At 37.2% G+C, this 22245-nt stretch overlaps 1 protein-coding gene and 1 long non-coding RNA gene across 2 annotated transcripts; both read right to left on the bottom strand.

The window, feature by feature from the left end:
• Positions 1-3129: 3129 nt before the first annotated feature.
• On the bottom strand, positions 3130-5545 carry LOC136179681 (uncharacterized). The gene is made up of 3 exons (XR_010666641.1): positions 5321-5545; positions 5163-5210; positions 3130-5052 (listed from the first exon to the last, which is right to left on the bottom strand). It is a non-coding gene; the product is annotated as an uncharacterized lncRNA (long non-coding RNA).
• Positions 5546-20329: 14784 nt separating this feature from the next.
• On the bottom strand, positions 20330-21249 carry LOC136179653 (uncharacterized). The gene is made up of 4 exons (XM_065956558.1): positions 21196-21249; positions 21023-21096; positions 20834-20911; positions 20330-20711 (listed from the first exon to the last, which is right to left on the bottom strand). Exons 2-4 carry the CDS (start codon positions 21077-21079, stop codon positions 20598-20600), a joined length of 249 nt encoding a protein of 82 aa, XP_065812630.1. The 5' UTR covers positions 21080-21096; positions 21196-21249; the 3' UTR covers positions 20330-20597.
• Between the last annotated feature and the right edge of the window lie 996 nt (positions 21250-22245).

Raw genomic sequence — 22245 nt, 5'->3', positions numbered from 1 at the left:
CATTGACTTATGCACAGCGCAAAGAGCGAAGCAACCAATGGCAGGACAGATGTGACAGACGTGTCAGAAAAAAAAAAATCAGACAAATTCAGCCTAATTTTCTCGCGCAAACGAGGTGTAATAGCCTGAACTGTCTGTTCTCCTTTAATTACAATGCTGTAATGTCTAAAGAAATGAATAAACAAACCCACAAGAACCCAGGACTTTAGGTTTTCCTGTTACTCAGAGCAGTTCTGGGTGCGGCTGATGTGTCAGTGTCTCACTGTGTAATTATGGTCAAAATATGCTTGATCTGCAATGAAACTATAAGCAAAAAGTATGTATGAGGAAGCAGCACAGTGGTGCAGTGATTAGCATGTGGCCACACAGAAAGAAGGTTCTGGGTTATATCCTTGGCTGGGCCTTTCTGTGCCCGTGTGGGTTTTCTGTTGGTAGGGCAGCTATCCTCGTACTCCACAGACATGCAAGTCTAGTTAATTGGTGATTCTTAGTTCACCATGAGTGTGAATGTGAGTATAAATGGTTGTTCTGTATTACGGATAACAGAGAGTGCAAATGATGGAGGGATGAATAAGGCAATGATTTAAGCAGTATTATACATATACATAACATCCCACCAAGAAATCTGATTGGACAAGAGGCATTCCATAAGTGACGATATAGGAGCACAACATATAGGACTTTGCATCTATCACTCCTCCTAAGCTAAGCGTATTTTTAATTTACATTTACAGCTGACAGTGATTTTCTTCATAAATTTTACTGGTATCTTGATGGAATACATTTCTTTTTACACACAAGTAAATGTCCATACTACAAAGTAGCTGCTCTGTGGTAACCATGGACACAAACAGAGTAGTATCAAGATTGCAGGAGAATGTTTGGAGCTACATTTGGCATCAATAAGAAACAACCAGAAGAAGGAACTACTTAAATCGTCATTGAATCGCCCTGAAAACTTCAATCCATGACAGAAACACTGAATCCCTTAAATAATTCAAAGGACATTTACGGGCACTAGGTGAAAGCATTAGCCTTAATTTAAGGATATCAATGCTGATTATTGTGAAAGTAATCATTCTATCCATCCATAATCTATACTGAATATCCAGTGTGGGGTCAGTGTGTGCGGGAGTGGATCCGCCCAGCTGGATAGGCGCTGGACAGGTTAACCATAAATCACAGGGTAAAAAATTTAACATTTAGGTTATAAAGTAAATGCAATACACAAGTTATTTGTTGATGTTGCATGTCACCATAAAATTTGTGATTACATTACAACTCAATTCTGATTTTGTGGTTTATACTCACATTGGTATCTATTTGTACAACAACACAGGTGTAAGCCCAGGAGGGTCGGGTTTATCTGTGGTTACAATATATCTTCTGAACTGGATCCAGTTGATTTTTACAAGTATACACAAGTGCAGGCTGAAGCTGAAGGCTAAATGAAAACAACAGTTTTTCTGCTGTCAGTCACAGATCTAAAACTCATCCAAGAAATACTGTGCACATACTGTAAATATTGTGACAGCTGGAGGTTTCTTTGGAAAGATCAGGGCATTCAGAATGTTAATAAATGTCTAGCCAAGATATTGAATTATGCTCATCAGTCAACGTAAATCAAATGCAACATGATTCTCATGTCAGCGGTCTGAACTGTAGGTGAGGTGGCATCAAGGACAGGTCGTAAACTCAATGAGAGGTCAGTGAAATGGAAAAAGGACAGGCGCATGTTCATTTTTAATCATGCAATGCGTAAATCCCACAGACAAAAATTAAATATACAAAATGAGTTTGAAATACTTCACATTTGCATTGTGAGTGATTCGGTTGCTGTATATAGCTATTATTGAACAATCAAACATCTAGGACCAAATTCAAACATTCAATTTATATATTTGAAATCTCTTGGGATACGATTGTTACATGGAAATAGAGGGTGCTGGGGCACTGGTATTGCCCTCCAAGTGGGCGGCCCAGGTTCAAATCCAGCCTGTGGCTCCTTCTTTCACATGCCATTCCCCACTCTCTCTTCCTGATTTCCTACTCTATCCACGGTCCTGTTTCTCAATTAAAGGCACAAAAAGCCCCAAAATAAATCTTAAAAAAAAAGAAATAGAGGGTGCATTTATGTGCTTTATCTGGCTGTTATCTTTATCTTAAAAAGAGTTGAGATATATATGCACACAAAAAGAGGTAGCTGTCTTGAATGGTGACTTTGTACGGCCATTGTAATAAAGTGAAAAAAATAAAATAAATAAAGGGTTAATGGTTGATCAAAACGTACACATCCACATATCAGCAATATTAATACCAGGGAAGGTGCTTCTCTCATTACTGGGTTCATAAATAAAAAGACAAATGGGGCCAGTATACTTGTAGATTACAATACATTACATGACAAAGGCCATGTTTGAATAGAAATGTATTTTACAGAACCCCGAATCAAAAATGATACAGGTAATTTATTCAGTGCATGATGCACCAATCCAGATTCATCAACTTTAGTTTGGTGTGTGACTGGGATTGCATTCTTAAACAAGTTCTGTCAATTAAATAGCCATGTAAAATTCACTTTTTTTAAACAATCCTAACATAGAACACTCAAGAGCCGTGACCAGTAGCCATTCAAAATAGGGAGAGAGAGAGAGAGAGAGAGATATATATATATATATATATATATATATATTTGCACAATTGTAAAACTGTTGATGCAGTTGTTCAAATTTTTGTCTAAGTTTTGATTTTAAAATGCAACAGAGAGTTTTCAGTTATATATTACTGTGTGTTCGTTTTTGTTGCGTAAACACAAACCTGTCGACTTGCCCATACACATATAGGCTTCTGTATATGTGAAAGCCAGACGTAGAGGATTGGGTAAACCTGTGGTTTGAACATTTACAGTCGGTGTTCTCAGTTCAACCCAGTCCAGATTGCAACACAAGTGCAAACTGAAGCTGACACAAAAAATGTTGGGTTTGTTTGTTTTTCTTTAACCGTCAATCAAGGATCCAAAACGTATCCAAGAAATACTGTAAATATCGCAGCGGTTGGATGTCCTGACATGTGTCTGAAACGCTACAGTGGAAAACAAGAATGTAACAGCTGTCAATTAAAAAAAGACATTTTTATTTATACATGTTTTCTTGTCAAAAGTCAAAGACTGAGGGTTCTATATGATATATAATTTGTCTGCAAGCAGCATAAGCTGTGGGTCAGAAAAGGTCATACCGTTGTTGAATGGTCAATGATTATAGACAGATGCATTCAGTCATTTTTATTTATAGCTTTGATGCTTAAATCCACAAGACAGAAATCTGAATGAAGGTTACTTGTTGTTGTACAGAATACTGTCAAGCTGCATTGTGTCTAATGTATGCCTATAGAAACAATAATGTGTAAAAAACAATTTTTATATATGAATAATATTTAGGTATATTTCAAACCTACTTTAATCCCCAAAATAAAATAAAAAAGAATTCCACTGCAGTAAATGATTATGATTTAATAATCAGCTGGGTTGGTCCAAATTCTAAATACCAAATAGAAAAAACTCAGCTTGTTTAGCTGTAACACTTAATAAAAAACTTATAAAGTTGATCAGAACATAACACCCACATAGCAGCAATATGTTTTCCAGGGAAGGTGTTTTTCACATCACATTTCTGACATGTTTGAATCAATACTGGGTTTATAAATGAGGAAACAAATGGTGCCACTACACCTATATAGTAAAATAAATTATTCTTGTATAAATTATACAATTATTCCACCTGTGGCATGTTTGGAAGAAAATTAAACTTTTAAACCCTCAAAAATAAAGAAAGATTAAATAGACAATTTTTCAGTGCATGATTCCCTTTATCCATCAACCTCAGCCTGCTGTCCGGCAGGATTTACTTTTTTTTTTTTTTTTTTTTAAATGTATTTTTGGAGTTCTATGCCTTTATGCCAGAGGTTTAGTTGATAGAGTAGGAAATTGGTTAGAGAGAGTGGGGAATGACATGCTGGAAAGGAGCCACAGGTTGAGGAACCAAGAATTGCATTTTTAAACAATTTCTGAAATGAGTGAATAGACATTCAAACAAACTGGGAAACAAGATTACATTCAGAATGATCGGCTGTGCAAAGAGCACGGTTTTTTTTTTTCAACTAACAAAGACTGAAAATTATTTGTGAGACTGTCAATGCAGTTCACAATTTTGCAGCCGAGAGTTTTCGTGGCATTGCTATGTATGGTAAAATGAGTCAAAAGGCTGAGTCATGGTAAAAAGTACAGTGGCACAGACTTCACTGATGAAGCAAACAGTCAGGTATTACCGGCTCAACACTCATCCCCGTCTTAAGCTGTGTTGATCCTGGGATGGGATGTGTGAGTGGATATTACCCTGACGTGTCGTCAGCATCCCGCCACCGGTGTCTCCACCTCAACAAGCAGATAATTACAGGTTCTATATTAAAGTGTATCATATATACAATATATATATTCATTCTTTGCATTTGTTTTACTGCTCTTGATATAAAAAAGAGAGCTGAACAACACTTTTTGCTGAATGATGTGATATACAAAGCAAAGAAAATTTAAGAAGCTAAGAAAAATAAACAAGAGTGTGGAAAAATTACTGATCTAACACTGAAATGTGAAAGCATGCAAACAAAACAACTGAATTATTATTAAAGCCATAAGCTATTAAAACAGTGTGAATATGGCTTTAACATAATGAAATACAATGAAAATATATATACATTATAGTAAACAGAGAGAGACAGAGATGCCTTGATATCTCTGATCGCGCTTTCTACTGAAGGAGAATGAAAGTACAATATTTCTCTCTGCTTTTCCTGCTCTCAGATCAGAACAGTTCACCCGCTGTCTCCTCGCGGGATGGTCGTCAGAAGATCTGCAGTCTGCGGGGCCGCTGTGGTTGTTGTAGTTTGGGTTGACGTGGTGGTTGGTTGTGTAGCTGGAGGAGGAAACAGACCAGGAAACAGTTCCCACAAAAGGAGGGAAATCCCTGGAGGAAGTGGCTGGGGCTGGGGCTGGACCCCCTGTAGGAGGATATAACGAACACAATAAAGCATTTCAAAATGTGATTAAAATAAAAATTATTCTATTCAAAGTTTAGTTGATGAAGGATAAATTTGTGGTCGTGTTTTACCTCGTTAGACTCACTGCTGCTACTACTACTGCTACTAGAATCACAATTCTGCAACAAACCATCAAATCAAATTAGATACATTTTTTTAAGTATAAGCTGTTAGTCAGACAAACGCCATAAAAAAGAGCAAGAAGAGTGTCTGTATTAATGGTACTTACAGCTACAGGAGAGCAGATCAAGAGGAACATCGTCAGCAGAAAAAACTTCATCCTGCACTATAAACTGAAATTCAAATCCCTCAGTCGTCAGAGCTGCCTGTGTTCCACAGCGGAGGACGGGTGTGAACAACTTAGTAATGAATAACACATTAAGCTTGTGTTCACTACCTTCACTCTGGCCCCTTAGGGAAACGCCATTAGCTTTTAAATATTATACAGCCTCCGTGTGCGCACATTGCTCTCACACTTTAAAGGTGTGTTGCTTCATGTCAGATGTGGTCAGTGTCATGGCAGCCTCCGGAGACAAAACCACAAAATGCGTAAACACGATTTCATTACCCGACCAGACAGACATTTTGTAACATTAAGGGCCCACATCCTGTTTAAAAATCCTGATAGACTTAAAGTATTTTCTGACACATGCTGAGTTAAGTCAACTGCTAAGCCCACTTTGTACAGCTGATCACACACACCTGACAGTGGATTACAGTTATATTTCGGGGAAAAAAAAAAAGAGATTGTCAAAGTTGGGGAGGACTGACATGCTGTTGGAGTGTCTGTACATGTGAAATTGTAATACCTGTTGCCAAGAGCTATGTTTGCCCCTGCGAAACAATCCTTGCCCCATTCTTTCCAAAAGCTGTAATCATCTTGTTTGCTCAGGGTGGACCCCTTTTATTAACTTTATAGCACTCATCAAAGTTTACAACTTGTTGCAATTGTCACCCTCGGAATTTATCACAGACTATGAAGAGTCATAAAAGTGTTTATTTCCCAATGATGGGCAACAGAATGACAATGAATGTGAAACTTTGATAAGTAAAAGCTGAGAAATTCAGTGTGTGTGTGTGTGTGAAAAAATGTGTCAAAATGTCAAAATGTGTGCCTGAAAACACTATAGCTCTACCTTTATTGGCTTTGCTTTTAATTTGATGTTATTGTGGGTGAACGTTTGAACATTTGATATTCTAATCAGTCTATAAGAGGTGATAACCTGGCACTCAACCCCCACAAAACACAAGAACTTATCATCTACTTCAGAAAAATGCAGGATGCCCACTGAACACTGCACATAGATTCAGAGACAGTAGAGAGAATTTTCAGTTTCAGGATCCTGGACACTCACATCTCAGACAATTTCACCATCAAACAGTGGCTCTAACTCAGAAATGTCAACCTGTCACAATGGCTGCTGGCGTCCTTGTGGTGCTCCATTGAGAGTACCAGTATATTGACACTCAAGATCCTGCTGTGGTGTGGCAGCAGCGCTGTGGCTGACAGGATGGCCCTGAAGAGGGTCATCAACACAGCTCAGAAAATCACAAACACATATTTGCCTGCCCTGGATGACATCTACACCTGCTGTGGAAGACATCCTCCATCCTTAAGGACTCATTTCACCCTGCCTACATGTTTGACCCCCCCTGCCCTCAAGTGAGCATAACAGATGCATCAAAGACATACAAACAGTTTATAGCCCAAAGCCAACACCAACAATGCACTACAGAACATTGCACCAAAGGCATAATGGACCCTTTTTGTACAATACTCTGAACTTATATTTTTTCACTTTGAAACGAGTGCAATATTGTTATCTGATCATCTGATTCTATTTTAGCTCCATGTGCAGTGCAACAGAATTTGTAAATACCAGTAAAATGACAATAAACACATTATTTCTCTTGTATTCTATTCCATACTACAAACTGAGCGTAGTAAACAGTATAGATCACCCCAGAGATTCATGCAGTTCATTGTAATAAATCTAAGGCAGACATTTTGCATATTGTCTGTTTGGTCTCAGTTTGTTCATGATAAAATACATTTATCTAGTATGCACCTTTTATACTTTTCAAGCTTTAATAAAACTTGTATAGCCTTTATATATATATATATATATATATATATATATATATATATATATATATGAATACAAAAACGTTGTGCTAATCAGCTGATTAAGGACTGCGTTATCTTTCCAAGCCCGGCGCAGTCTAGGCTTGTGAAGGCTGTTTCGTCATGAGTCGGGGATCCGGCCGAAGATTTCTGCCTTTTAATAAGGCAGTTTTTTTCTTACCACTGTAACTTTTGCTGCTTTGCTAAAGTGCTCATGATGGATAGGCCGGGTCTTTGTAATATAGCAATAAGTAAGGTCTTTTACCTGCTTTTTGTAACATAACAATGAGTAAGGTCTTTTTACCTGCTCTTTTGTAATGCTAACAGACAAAGAGTAAGGTATTTTACCTGCTTTTTGTAAAGTGTCTTGAGATAACACTTGTTATGAGTTGACGCTATACAAAATAAATTGAATTGAATTGAAATTGAATTGTTACTTTCACTTTTCATAGGACAAAAAGGGGGAGTTGGGGATATGATTGCAAACTGCTTATTACAGCAAACGGAAAGTAAACCTGATGAAGGCATTGTGATGTCACTCATGGGAGGTAAAAAAAAAAGACTACAAGGAGGGCGAGAAGGAAGTGGACAGTCAGACTGAGCGATGTTTATACAATACAGTAGGCCTACTTTAAACCACATCAGTGGCCCAAAATGTGTAATGTTTGCAATGACAGTAGGAAACCTCCCTAGGGGGGGCCACATCTGACAGCACTCACTCATATAATAGTAAATAAATGACGCTCATCTAGCCCTAAATATGGGGAAAAGACATTTTAATAACACAACTTCCACAAGAAAATGTGTTGGTGTCAGAGTATTTATAACATAATGGGGATGAACGTTATATGGAGGGGCCCCCTGTGAATTTTTGCCTTGGGCCCAAACAGACTTCAGAATCGTCACTGCTTCTGTCATGTGCTCTGTAACTCTGGCTAACTTAGCTAGCTACTGCTAATAAATAAATATATATATATCAGCTTTACCTTAAAGAATTCAACTCAAGTAGTGCTACGGCTTCCATGCTGATGCGGGATGCTTTTTGATGGACTTTGATTCTAGTTTCTGTTAGACACTTTTTGTATACATTTCATTTGTTGTTATTTCTTTTTAGTTATCTTTAAAACCAGGTTCAATCAAACAGCCTTATGAGGTCACAGAATAAGAGGTTTCTCACAACTTTAGGGATGTTTTTTGGTGAGAAAAGTCTAAGAGACACTAAAGTATAGATCATAAAACAGAGGAGTTTGCCTTTAGGGACAGAAGTGATACGTATCAAGAAAACATCTGATCATCAACCCGGAGACAAGCTGCTCATAAAAAAAGTGTCTCAGTTTTATGTCGTTTTCTGACACGCTACTTGTGAAACATCGCAGAAGTTACGATACGTCTGACATGTGATAATAAAACTGGGAATGTTGTTGTTTACAATCATGGTAGCTGTACACTAAACTTTCTAAGCTTGAATTTATGTGGAAACCCCAAAGGTGCAAAAGATATGTGAAGCACCCTGTTTATTGGTGTTTGTTATATTCAGTATTTCTTTGCTAAAACAACCAATTGAAATTACAATGATGGGTTTTAATCCCTTACGTAATGTTGAGGCAAGATTACATCCCTGTTGGAAAAACTATCTTATCTCCAGACACAAAATTCAACATAACACCAGACACAGCTGCTGTCAGGGAGCAGAGGAGCAATGTGGCATCAGAAAAGATTTCATGCAATGGGATTTATTTATGCATTGACTTGTTCATAATAAAACCTTATTTTGAAATAAATCCAGTGTTAAAATGTTGTGCATGTATCCAAGAAATCCAACTAAATCAACTGGATTAAATAATGTAACATGACTTCACCTGATGAATGAAAGTCAAAGACAAACTGGAATTGATACTTTCCAAACATGTTTGTGACGGCACGTCTGTGACACTTACAGTAAACTTGTTATTGTGAAATTGCACATTTGTGATAGACGTTTATTTCCTGCAGTAGATATTCTTGTCTTTGCTTTGGAGCCTTGGTGTGGTTGCAGTTGCCTTTAGTGGATGCTTGGTGGCAGTATTGTTTTCCTCATGCAGCTATGTGATGATCTGACAGATCATTGTGCACAGTCACACAATGCCAAAACAATACATGGAAGGTAAATTAAATATGTATATGAACTGGCATTGTTAACTTACATGGCAGTTAAATGCATGTTTCTCAGTTGTTCGTTAGAATGTATTCTTGAGGACTAAATGGCATCTTCAGCCTGATGAAGTGTTGGTAAAGCTCCTGTCTGTATAACGCAGCACTTATTTATGATTTTTGTCATTTTGATCTTTCCCTGAACTAAACCAATGTGTTTGTTATCTAGCCCTCGGACATTAACACATACAGTTTATACATTTTTAGGAGCGCTGCGTGGGTCCTTAATCAAGCTGAACAGCAAACATGTGCTCTTTGTGGAGGGTGGGAAGGAACGAAGAAAACAGAAAAACTGGCTATAGGTAAAGTAAAAACAAATTGTGGCAGACCAACGTGTTTCAGCTCATCAGAGCCTTCATCAGGGTGCAAAGGTCATGGAAGGATGTCATTATATATAGCAACATGAATCTACAGGAAATGATTTAAACAATAGTGTAAAACAAAAGCACAGAATATGTGAAATGACCGTTGTAAATGATAAAACAGAAAAGGTTTTTAAAGAAAAATACGTACCCACTAAAAGAAAGGAAGCATTCCCACAATTTGAACAATGATTGAAGAAAAAAAGATAGACAGGTGAGGTAACATACAGTGTCGAAGTGAGTCTCATGTGGCTCTCCAGTACTTTCAAACTTCACAGTGGTAGGTCCAGGTGGATGTAATGACTCATTCAGTCTTAGAAATGTTGTCTCTGATCACAATCCAGGCAGCAATTACAGAGCCACCACAACATATTGTGAAAATAAGTTAGTACTAAGTTAGTATCCTGCCTTGTGACAAGCTTCTTCTACAGTATATCAAGGTAAAACAACACTACTGCCCTCCTCAAATATATGTTCCTCCTTTTTTTAAATTAAATAACTTAACAAACTTCTGACTTGCTCAAAACTACCAAACTTTCCGTAATTTCTCCTTCTATGTTTTATTTAAAGGAGTGATGAGGATGGTGTGTTGGTGGTGGAAAATCTCCTGAATGTTCTTGACAGTGCAGGTGAGTTATCTGCTCTCACTTGAAGCTGTGATAAAAGATAGAGAGAGGGAGAGATATCACCCCTACGAGATCACAAAAGCAATGTACACCAACAATTGTGCAAGCTCTAGTCAGGTCGGCATCGGGAGACCTTGCCTTTTTTGTTTTTTTACACAATTTTAAGAGTACAGAATAAGGATGTGTTTAATAGGCTCTCTGGTGAAGGCTATGGCAATGATTATTGTATTCTTCCACAACATCATCATTCGCATCATCATTGTTATTGTCACCACCATCACCATCACTACCAGCAACAACAAATATTATAATGCCAATGGAGATGGGGTGTGTGCCACAAACCCTCCCATAGAAAAAACTTCACAGAGAGCCGTGCTCTAATTGACTATGCACGCATACGAAGTGGTAGAGGACCCGCGCTTCACATATTTTTTAGAAGAGCTCAAGTCTTGTGACAATCCATCCCACGTACAAATAACAGCTGCGCCCTCTGTTGAACTAACAACAGATGTCTCTGCGAGCAAGGAGGGTTCAACAGAGCTCGCCATTTTGAAGTTAATATGAATCACTTTTCAAAGTTGGAAAACTTTCAACTACATAACTACTCTTGATATTGTTAAAGGCACACCTATCTTGGTGTGGTCTCACGAGGTATTAGTGGGTGTGCATGTGCATGACCCATCCAACCATCAGATGAAGTTGGGCCACTCAGTTTAATTCCAAACTGAAATAACAAAACCCAGCAATCAAAACATGCATGAGTACTGAAAATAAACACCTGATTGGGGAAAGGAGAAGAAAAAACGCAAGAGAGCAAAGATCTCCTCACCAGAGTTTGAGACCTCCTCTGCACCCTGCCACTCTTCTCCAACAAGCAGAGGGAGGAGGGGGAGCAGAGAGAGACCAGGCCACACGTAACACTTCTTTATTGTATAAATAATTATAATTATAAATTCTCCTGAATTATAAAGGTCTTTGTAAAAAAAAAACAGAAAACTCTTCTGCTATAGCTTTCGGGCGAAATGATACATCTATTTTTGAAGAGGGATTCTCTTATTCTGAGACCGTTTGGTTTGCCTGCGAGACCTTCAATCCACCTAATGACAGGTTTGCTCTCCTTGTTATGTTTGAAAGAATATTGCAATCACACGCTCAGACATATGGTAGTGGTAAGAATAGGAGATATTTTTATTTTCCACCAAGAGATGAACATGTGATGTCTTTCTTGTGAAAAAGATATTGCCAACACAAGTGCAGGATCAATAATTTGACCTTGTCTATAAGTTATTTTTGTAAACTATATAAGGACACCTTAGTGAGCATATACTTTACTTGATCTACATTTTAACAACTTATTATTTTAGGTGAAATAACAAGAGAGCCCAGATAGAACATGAGACTTTAAAGCTACCTAATGACAGGTTTGATCTCCTTGTTAGTCTTGAAAGAATATTGCAATCACACGCTCAGACATATGGTAGTGGTAAGAACAGGAGATATTTTCTTTTCCACCAAGGCTTCTTTAAAGTTGTCAAAAAAAATTATTCAGCCAAAAAAATGTGTTACTTAGAGCAGTTTTGCATATTTGAAGTTTATTTAGCAGAAAACAAAGAGTTGTGGTGATATTGATCCATCGTTATGATTAATATAAATGTTTAAAAACAAGAACATTTATCATGACAAACAGACTTAGAAACCAAGCTTATGTTAAAAATCAGTTTCACTCAAAACTGGATTTCATTTGCTGTTGATCTCTGATTTGATCCAAGGTTTGAAATTGTAGCAGAAGAGGCTGTATTTTTAGTCGTTGTTGGCTTTTATCCTTGGGCAATAATTGCAAGGAGTTGCTGAATCAACGCTTGTATTTGTGCAGCAGTCAGGGCTCCTGCAGCTGTGGTGGTGGTGGCTCCTGCAGCAGTGGTGGTGGTGGCAGCTGTGGTGGTGGTGGTGGTGGCTGTGGTGGTAGTCTTCAAGAAAAAAAGAAACATTCATTGTCAAACTTACAGCATACCAGTTTCTGGGGAATTTACAGTAAATGTCATTAAAGTGAGTGAAATGTTGAACTGTAGAGGAGAGAGAAGACACTCACTTCACCCGAGTTAGAGTCAGAGTCAGAGCCGGAATCAGACCGAGCAACACGTCTCCGCTCCATGTCCTGTTAAAAATCCAAAAGGTTAAGATTTTATATATCAAAGGAACATGTATTTTACCAGTATAAATACTGAGTATGAAATGACTTACAGGACGAGCCAGAGCAAGGCTCAGGAGGCATCCAAGAACAAGTGCTAACTTCAGCATGGTTACAGTGATCACACCTGTTGAATGGTGAAAAAGATGTTTTTATCTGATCATCAAAGAAAGGCGAAGTTTTCGTCTTCCTTCTCCTGTTTGCTCATGAACAGTGTTTCAGTATCATAAGAAATGATTTCATGTTGAGTTATATTTGGTGGGAACCAAACACTGAACTCAGCAAATAAATCAAATATGAACGAAAAAGTCACATTTCCTAAAGTCACCCAAAAGATAGAGACAAAAGGTTCAAATAATTACCTTCAAGTCTTCACAACTTCACAGATGGTTGGAGGAGGTTGTTGTAGTGTTGCTCTGAATGTGGAGCTTTTCTTATATACAGGTTCAGGAGAGGGTGTCTTCTCATTAGCAAATAGTATTGTTGGGAAACAGTAATGATTAGGAAACCTCTCACCTCCACATTCTAAGGTTAGGAAACAGGTACTTGCCTGTCACAGAGCCACACCTGAGCGAATGATTTGTAACGATAATGTACTGATGTCCACTTGGTTTTTGTGAAATTTTAAACCTCTATAGTCCCATCCCTTTTAGTCATACACTCTTTGTAGTCTTTGTAATTCACCTTTAAACCCCCTTCATCCCATCTGCCTGAAGACAATAATGAGCTCTGATGATCCATTCAGTAAGGAGGTGCTTTGATAAAAAATCATATTACATTAAACTTTGCTGTGCAACAGTTTGAGGCCACCATTAGATTTGTTGTTTGAGCATTGTTCTTGTAATGGATCATGCCATTCCTTATGGAAAGTGCCTGATTGTCAACAACCCCAAGCACACTTCATGTGCATTGAAATCATGTGTAGAGAGGACAAACAGCTGATCAAACACTGACGGTCATGGACTGGCCCCTACAGAGTCCAGACTAAGATATTGAGGTTTGCAGAAGCCATTTTCTTATCAATCATTTTGTTTTTTTGTATTTCTTCAATTTTTGTTAAGATGTCCTTTATTTTCTGGTTGTATTGAAGACAGTTCTATTAAAACTTAGCTAAAACAACAAAGCTAATGTTGGTGTCAGACTTTTGCACAGAACTGTATATTTGGATATAAAATTCTAAAAACAGCCTTGTTCAGCATATTTAAAGGCCTCTGTAAGGCTTGTGTCTGTCCTACACCAAATCTCTGCTTCTCAATTAAGTCATCCTATCTGCTGCATCAGAAATCTCTGCACAGGCTTTCAATCGCCACACACACAGTCATAGAATCTTTGTTCATCATGTCACATGTTGGCGATTCTGAGGGTTCACCGCTTTGACCACACGTTCACTCTTCTTACACACATCGGCTCAAAAACATCAGGACCAATCTTTTAGTTTGTACTTAACCCATTGAGTTGTTTTGACAAGACTCTTTAGACAAGACTTGTACTTGTTTTCCATTAGAACCAATATGCGACTACATCAATTTGAGCGCATTGCTGACGATATGGAGCTGTCACTGCCTCCAGATAGTGACTATCAGAGGTCTGGGTTTGGTAGAGAAATTGTATTAAGTATATACAGGCCCTTCTGGTGAGAGGGGCCAACAAAGCTACTAGAATGATCAGCCATGGATGCTGAGATTGGCCGTAAGAGAATGACTATAGGGCCCACATCAATAAAAATCTTTCACAGCTTGTCTTCTGCAGTGTACGTCATGTACAGCTAAGGCATAGGATAGTTTGAAAAGTCTGGAGTAACACTGTACTTACTGAATGCCTAAAAAGAAACATTTTAAAGTGTTGTAAGAAATTCTGCTGCAATGTATTCATACAAATACAGAAAAACAAAGTAAAAGAAAAATGAAAAACACTGTTTAACCTTATTCACCATTAGTCCTTAAAGGTCATACATTATGCAAATCACACTTTACCATATTTTTCTCGAGCCTGTCTAAAAAACCCACCAACTATGAGAAAAGTCCATCCTCTCTGTCTTAAGCCTGCTCCGCTTTTTAGATAATGTGTGCTCCAACAGGCCATTTGGAGATTTTCCCTTCATGACATCACAAAGGGCAGTAGTCCCTACACCAGGTGGGTGACACTCCCACAGGTGTTTGTATTGCCCTCTGAGTCCGCCTTCTCACCTTAAACAATAGGACTCAACAGTGTGGTTCCTTAAGTAAAAATCCCATTAATTTTCTCCATAGCGGATTTGATTAATAGCCATAATGTCATGACCATCCTAGGTAGACTTTAGACGAGCTACGCAAGTGTATAACGATGGTTTATTTTCCTGTATGAGACGCAAGTTCATATCATAACAACCTCGTTTTAAGAAAAATAAGATTTATTTGTGATATCGAAGTAAAGAACTACACTACCCACGACCATATAGTGTCACAGCGACGTCTCTGATTGGTTGAGCTTGCTGTTACCATGGCGAATACTCCCGGCCCTCGGCGCCGTATGCCGTGACAACAGACAAGTTTCGCTTGCATGCTAGCTCGTTAGTTAGCTAACACGAAAGGCACTAACAACCTTGTCATGTCGCTGTGAATGTAGTTTATATTTTCCACAACACAAACTACAAGATAGTACAACACTTGAATTAACAGTATAAACACTATAACAACGACTAAAGTTACTACAAAAGGTATGATAAAATACTGAGTCAGAGTTGATTTTCAATAAGACACTTTACAGCCATGTTTTGGGGAGCTGTAAGACTGATTTAAAAGTGTTGAAAAGGAGGATAAAACATGACCTTTAACACTGTTTGTGCCCTTTTCATTAAATGTGTAACTATGCCATTTTAAAGATGACTAAAATATGAGTAGTTTTTACAGAGTTCAAAAATGTCTCTTCTGAAATGATTTGGGATTATTGACATAAATATGACACCTGGTTTTCTTACCTCTACCAGAGGAGTGCGGAGACATCTTTATTTGAATGTTGTAGTTTATTTTGTCGTACAAATGAAACTCGTAAATTATTTGTCAAATGGTTTGATACTTTAAAACACAACATAACTATTTTTTTGATAAAGTACCAAAGCTTTAAAAAAAAAAATTTGAAAAACCCATCACCCTTTTAATCATCCTTTACCAAAAGCTGCCACAAGAGAAAGACAGATAGCTCTGTCTAGATTGCACAAATTTGTTGGCAAAATGGCCAGTTTATTTGTTCTGTTTAGACAGTGTGCAGCAGTTTGCTTGCAACTGTTCAACTGATTTAAAAAATGACATTTATCAATACGGTGCCTATGGACTTACGTTTCATTGCTTTGGTATCGGAGCAAGTATGAATAGCATTTCATTAACGAAAATCAAAAGTCTAGTATTGTGAAAACTTTAGTGAAATGTAAGTAAAATGATGAACAGTATATGTCAGAATAGAGTTGAACATGTGATGTCTTTCTTGTGAAAAAGATATTGCCAACACAAGTGCAGGATCAATAATTTGACCTTGTCTATAAGTTATTTTTGTAAACTATATAAGGACACCTTAGTGAGCATATACTTTACTTGATCTACATTTTAACAACTTATCATTTTAGGTGAAATAACAAGAGAGCCCAGATAGAACATGAGACTTTAAAGCTACCTAATGACAGGTTTGATCTCCTTGTTAGTTTTGAAAGAATATTGCAATCACACACTCAGACATATGGTAGTGGTAAGAACAGGAGATATTTTCTTTTCCACCAAGGCTTCTTTAAAGTTGTCAAAAAAAATTATTCAGCCAAAAAAATGTGTTACTTAGAGCAGTTTTGCATATTTGAAGTTTATTTAGCAGAAAACAGAGTTGTGGTGATATTGATCCATCATTATGATTAATATAAATGTTTAAAAACAAGAACATTTATCAGAACAGACTTAGAAACCAAGCTTATGTTAAAAATCAGTTTCACTCAAAACTGGATTTCATTTGCTGTTGATCTCTGATTTGATCCAAGGTTTGAAATTGTAGCAGAAGAGGCTGTATTTTTAGTCGTTGTTGGCTTTTATCCTTGGGCAATAATTGCAAGGAGTTGCTGAATCAACGCTTGTATTTGTGCAGCAGTCAGGGCTCCTGCAGCTGTGGTGGTGGTGGCAGCTGTGGTGGTGGTGGTGGTGGTGGCTGTGGTGGTAGTCTTCAAGAAAAAAAGAAACATTCATTGTCAAACTTACAGCATACCAGTTTCTGGGGAATTTACAGTAAATGTCATTAAAGTGAGTGAAATGTTGAACTGTAGAGGAGAGAGAAGACACTCACTTCACCCGAGTTAGAGTCAGAGTCAGAGCCGGAATCAGACCGAGCAACACGTCTCCGCTCCATGTCCTGTTAAAAATCCAAAAGGTTAAGATTTTATATATCAAAGGAACATGTATTTTACCAGTATAAATACTGAGTATGAAATTACTTACAGGACGAGCCAGAGCAAGGCTCAGGAGGCATCCAAGAACAAGTGCTAACTTCAGCATGGTTACAGTGATCACACCTGTTGAATGGTGAAAAAGATGTTTTTATCTGATCATCAAAGTCACATTCCCCCAAAACTCCCCCAGAAAACAGAGAGACAAAAGGTTCAAATAATTACCTTCAAGTCTTCACAACTTCAGCAGACTGTGTCACAGATGGTTGGAGGAGGTTGTTGTAGTGTTGCTCTGAATGTGGAGCTTTTCTTATATACATGCAGGAGAGGGTGTCTTCTCATTAGCAAATAGTATTGTTGGGAAACAGTGATGATTAGGAAACTTTTCACCTCCACATTATAAGGTTAGGAAACAGGTACATGTGGTTATTATAAGAGTCACACCTGAGATCATTTGTAGGATTTATTAAATATTTCATAATAAAGATAATGTACTGATGTCCACTTGGTTTTTGTGAAATTCTGAACCTCTGTAGTCCCAGCCCGTTTTAGTCATGCACTCTTTGTAGTCCTTGTAATCCCCTTTATCCCTGGTGATCCATTCAGTTGATTTTTCTATTTACACTAAATTTCATTTTACGTTGAAGTTTTAACATGAGATGTGCTGTGCAATCATTAGATTTTAGTAATGTTCTTGGAATGAATCATGCCATACAGTATCTTATGGAAAGCGCCTAAATTGGGAATTGCTTTATTTCTCATCCCGACAACAACTCCAAGTACACTTCATATGCATTGAAATCATGTTTAGAGAGGTCAAACAGTCGATTAAACACTGAAGGTCATGGACTGGCCCCCACAGAGTCCAGACCTGAATGTAAGAGAGGCATTATGGGATCACCTGGACAGAGAAATACATGAAATACAGCCTAAACCTGAAGAACTCAGGGAAGTGCTGAAGAAACCTGGTGTTATATACCAGAAATCTAGATACATATGTCCTTTATTTTCTGGATGTATCTGCATACATAGTTATTAAAACTTAGCTAAAACAAAAGAGCTACTGTTTCTTTGGCCAGCAGTATTCAAAGGCCTCTGTAAGGCTAGTGACTGTCCTACACCTAATGCGCTGCTTCTCAACTTCGTCATCTACCCCATTGCCTCAGAAATCTTTGCACAGGCCCTCTGTCACCACAAACCAAATCTGTGTTTATCATGTTAGCGTCGGCTTTTGGTAATGCTGAGGGTTTACTGCTTTGACACTCCCATTTCATCTTCTTGCACACAGCAGCTCATATACAGCAGGAGACTAATCAGCCAGTTTGTACATTTCCCATTGAATTCTTCAGATCTGGTGAGAATTGGTAATAAATTGGTGAGGATCTTTAGTAAAAGTGATTTAAAATCATGAAACCTTTTTATAAATAGAAAGATACAGAAATGCTAAAGAGCAAATAAGACATGTTACAAGAAAGGCAAAAAGATTATGAAGCTTCATGCAGCAGCTTCAAGTTTGAAAACTACAACTTTCAGAGGGAGCAGATTTACATTTCTAATAATAAAGTGTGAAATATGATGAAACCATGTATACAGGGGCTCAGAGAGACAAATGTGTCAGGGGGGAAACGGTAGTGAAGCCATCTTTCACTGTTAATGATTTTTGTGATTCACACTCCTCTATAAAGCTTAATGAATAGCAAGATGGTAAATTAACAAGAAAAATAGATTTGATCCGCAACATCTTCTAGTTTAAAGTCAATTTTGCAGATACTACAGAGCTAGAAAGTGGTTTTGATTGACTTGAATGATAAGGGTGAAAACAAACACAACTAATCAGGACAAATGTCATAACATGAATCTTACCAAAAATCTGTGTTAATCATTACTGGTTTCCATATTAATGCCTTGTTTGATTTCAAAATGTTGTTTCCTAGCAGCAGAAGATTCATTAGTTGTTGTTGTTTTCTGTCATCTGCAAAAAAGCAGCGAAAAGAACCTACAACAATGACGCCAACTGTTGTGCATTTAGCTGTTAACCCCTGACAGTGGTGATTGTTAAACAGCAGAAGAGTTTTTTTACAGTGAATGCTACTCAGGTGAGTTGAATGTTGAATCGTAGACGATAGAGAAGGCATTCACTTCCTATGAGCCAGAGCACAAAAGTGAATGAGCGCTTCGTGTCCTGGGGGAAAGTTCAAAGTTTAAAATATTTTTCATTGTATTTTAGAGTGACACATTATGCCATCCGCATGTTAGTACACTGATTTTGAAATGAGTTGGACAATATCAGACTTATAGGATGAGCCAGGGTGAGGCTCAGGAGGCTAAACCTTTTATCTGATGGTTGCTTTAAAAACAAGAAAAGTAACATAAGTGTTTTTATATCACATTTCATACTAGGTATAGTGCCTTTTTTATAACTGTGGTCATATATATATTTTTATCAATCAATCTTCATTTGTATAGCGCCAATTCCTAACATGTTATCTGGAAACACTTTACAAAACAGCAGTTACAGTAAAAGACCTAACTTTTTGTTATGTTGCAAAAGAAAAATAGGATAAGATGCAGGAATGATTTCTCCTGTGAATTCCTTGAGTTCCTGTTGTCCACAATTTTTTCTTTCTGTTTGTCGTTGTTAATGTAGACTAAATCAAAGCTGGAAGGGAGGAATTATTATGTATTTTGAAAAATAATACATTATGCTCATATTAAGAAATAATGGCTGTATTTTAAAAAGGCAAGTGTAACTACTTTCTGTTCATGATACTAGCATCAGCATACCTCAAGGATAAGTTAGATGTATCTCAGCAGAGTGATACCTGTGTGATTGAATTTACACTTGAACAGTAAAAGACATTAAAGTTGTATTTCATGGTTCAACTAATCATTTATGTTTTTTTATGTAAGAGAAGAAACACAAGAATCAATGAAAAAACACCAATATTACAGGAAAACGATTTAAAATTATGAATTATGTGTGCCTGTTTTTTATTTTGTTTTTAAGGCAGTATATGCCAATGTGCAACTAGCCCGTTATGATGTCAAACTCGACATTAGTGATGAATTATCTTTATGTGATCTTGACTTTAACATCCAATATTTGTAGTTGGAAAATCAAGAGATCCCAGATAGAACACAAGACTTTACATAAATTAATAGCGGCTCCACCTTTCCATTACAGAGTGGTAAATATGATGAAACCATATAAATGAGTGCCAAGACTGCAATAGTATAAGAAACACTGTTGAGAAAAGTAAAGGTGTAAGAGCTTTCTGTATCTATCTGAATATTCATACTGCACACTTTTAAAGCAGCATTAATGTTGTCAGACAAAATTAAAACCAAAAACATTAATCAAAAAATTGAGCAATTTTGCATTATTGGACTTTATTTTGCACATACTACAGAGTTGAAGTGATTTGATCTATATGTTTAATTAAACTTGATTGATAAGTGTGAAAACATACAACAGTAATCATGACAAACTGACACAAAACAAAGCGTATGTTAAAAATCAGTGTCACTCATTACTGGGTTTTATTCTATATTGATCTCTGAGTTCATTTCAAATTTGAATTAGTAGTAGTAGTAGTAATCCGTTGCATTAGTAGTTGTACTATGGCAACAATGATATAAGTTGGTCAGGAGACGGGGTGGTGGTGGCTGTGTTGGCGGTGGTGGTGGCTGTGTTGGCTGTGGTGGTGGTGGTGGCGGCGGTGGTGGTGGTGGCCTACAAGAAAATCAGAAACATTCATTGTCAAACTAACAGCATATGAGTTTCAAGAAGTTAATTATAACTGCCATTCACATGGGTTAAAAAGTTTAGCTATAGAGGATGTAGGAGGCACTCACTTCATTAGAGTTAGAGCCAGAGTTAGAGCCAGAGTTAGAGCCAGAGTTAGAGCCAGACCGAGCAATACGTCTACGATCCTGTAAAAAAAGCCAGGAGTTCAAGACTTGATATTTCTTTCAGTTTTATTTTACTTCAGTTGTCATGGCATAACCATTTAAGTACACAAGAATGAGAATGAAACGACTCACATGACCAGCCAGAGCGAGGCTCAAGAGGCATCCAAGAACAAGTGCTACCTTCAGCATGGTTACAGTGATCACACCTGTTCAATGGTGAAAAAGGAGTATTTATCTGATCAGCAAAGTCATCTATCGCCAAACATTACAGAGAAAGAAGAAAAACAAAGGTTTCAGGTTATAACCTTTAAGTATTCACAACTTCAACAGAGTGTTCCAGATGGTTGAGGAGGTTGTTGTAGTGTTGCTCTGAATGCGGAGCTTTACTTTTATACAGTTAAGGGAGAGGGTGTTATCTAATTAACAAATAGCATTGTTGGTAAATTGCATTAGGAAATATCTCATATGTGTTTTAAGATGAAGAAACAGCTAGGTGAGGTTATAATCAGAGACAAATATGAACAGGATGATGTGTACATTTTATTTCATAATTAATACCAGAGATAATTATTAGAAGCCCGAGCAGCATGACCTCCTTGTTTTTGCCAATTTATTCTTCAAGGTAATCTGTCTCTCCATGAATTTAAATAAACTAAACTTTGCAGCTGAAAAGTTCAAAATAAAGCTGAAAGATACAATTATAAATAGGGCCTAGAAGACCCTAACAAAAGGGTAAACTATGCTCTTTTTCTGGTCCTTATCAACATTTGTGCAGCTTGATTTAAAGCGTATAAGACAAACAGAACCACTCTCTCAATGCTTTCCAATTATTAAATTATTTTTTACTTGTGTTTCTTATATTCAGAGGCTTAGTTCAAGTGTATGTAGGTTCATTTTGAGTTTATCTCTCTGAGCATCAATGTCAGTGGCCTTAGGTTTTTCCGAGTGAAAAGTTCTGTGCCATGCAAAAATTTTAAGGAAACATTAACATTTATAACTTTCATCTCTGCAATCAAAAACATAATATCGAAAATGGCAAACATGGCAACAAATAGCTGTGCATCATTAGCATTTCATCCTTTCAGATCATGTTTTTTAACAAGCAAGTGAATGAAGGTAAAAAAAAAATAAAAAAAAAAGTGTAGGCCCTTATATTGAACCTTGAGGGACACCACCATTTATTTCTTAGTTTTAGGACAAACATAAGTTATATATATGCTATACACAACAGGCATTTCTCAAGCAAGCTTATTACAGTCAATGGATAGACGTGGTTACATGATAACTGAAGGGTTACATTTGTGATTTAATTACTAGCTTAATATGACTAAAATACAACTGATTTGTACTATCTC

This window comes from Labrus bergylta, chromosome 1 (assembly GCF_963930695.1).
Source record: "Labrus bergylta chromosome 1, fLabBer1.1, whole genome shotgun sequence".
In the NCBI taxonomy this organism is placed as follows: domain Eukaryota; kingdom Metazoa; phylum Chordata; class Actinopteri; order Labriformes; family Labridae; genus Labrus; species Labrus bergylta.
The sequence above is the reverse complement of the archived record's forward strand: the minus strand, read 5'-3'. Positions and strand labels throughout refer to the sequence as shown.

Excerpts from the sequence above, each read along its gene's own strand:
- LOC136179653 (XM_065956558.1), bottom strand. The coding sequence starts at position 21,079 with ATGCTGAAGGTAGCACTTGTTCTTGGATGCCTCTTGAGCCTCGCTCTG. Across the intron at positions 20,912-21,022 it reads GCCTCGCTCTGGCTGGTCAT|GATCGTAGACGTATTGCTCG; the intron begins GTGAGTCGTTTC and ends CTTTTTTTACAG. Across the intron at positions 20,712-20,833 it reads CTGGCTCTAACTCTAATGAA|GCCACCACCACCACCGCCGC; the intron begins GTGAGTGCCTCC and ends ATTTTCTTGTAG.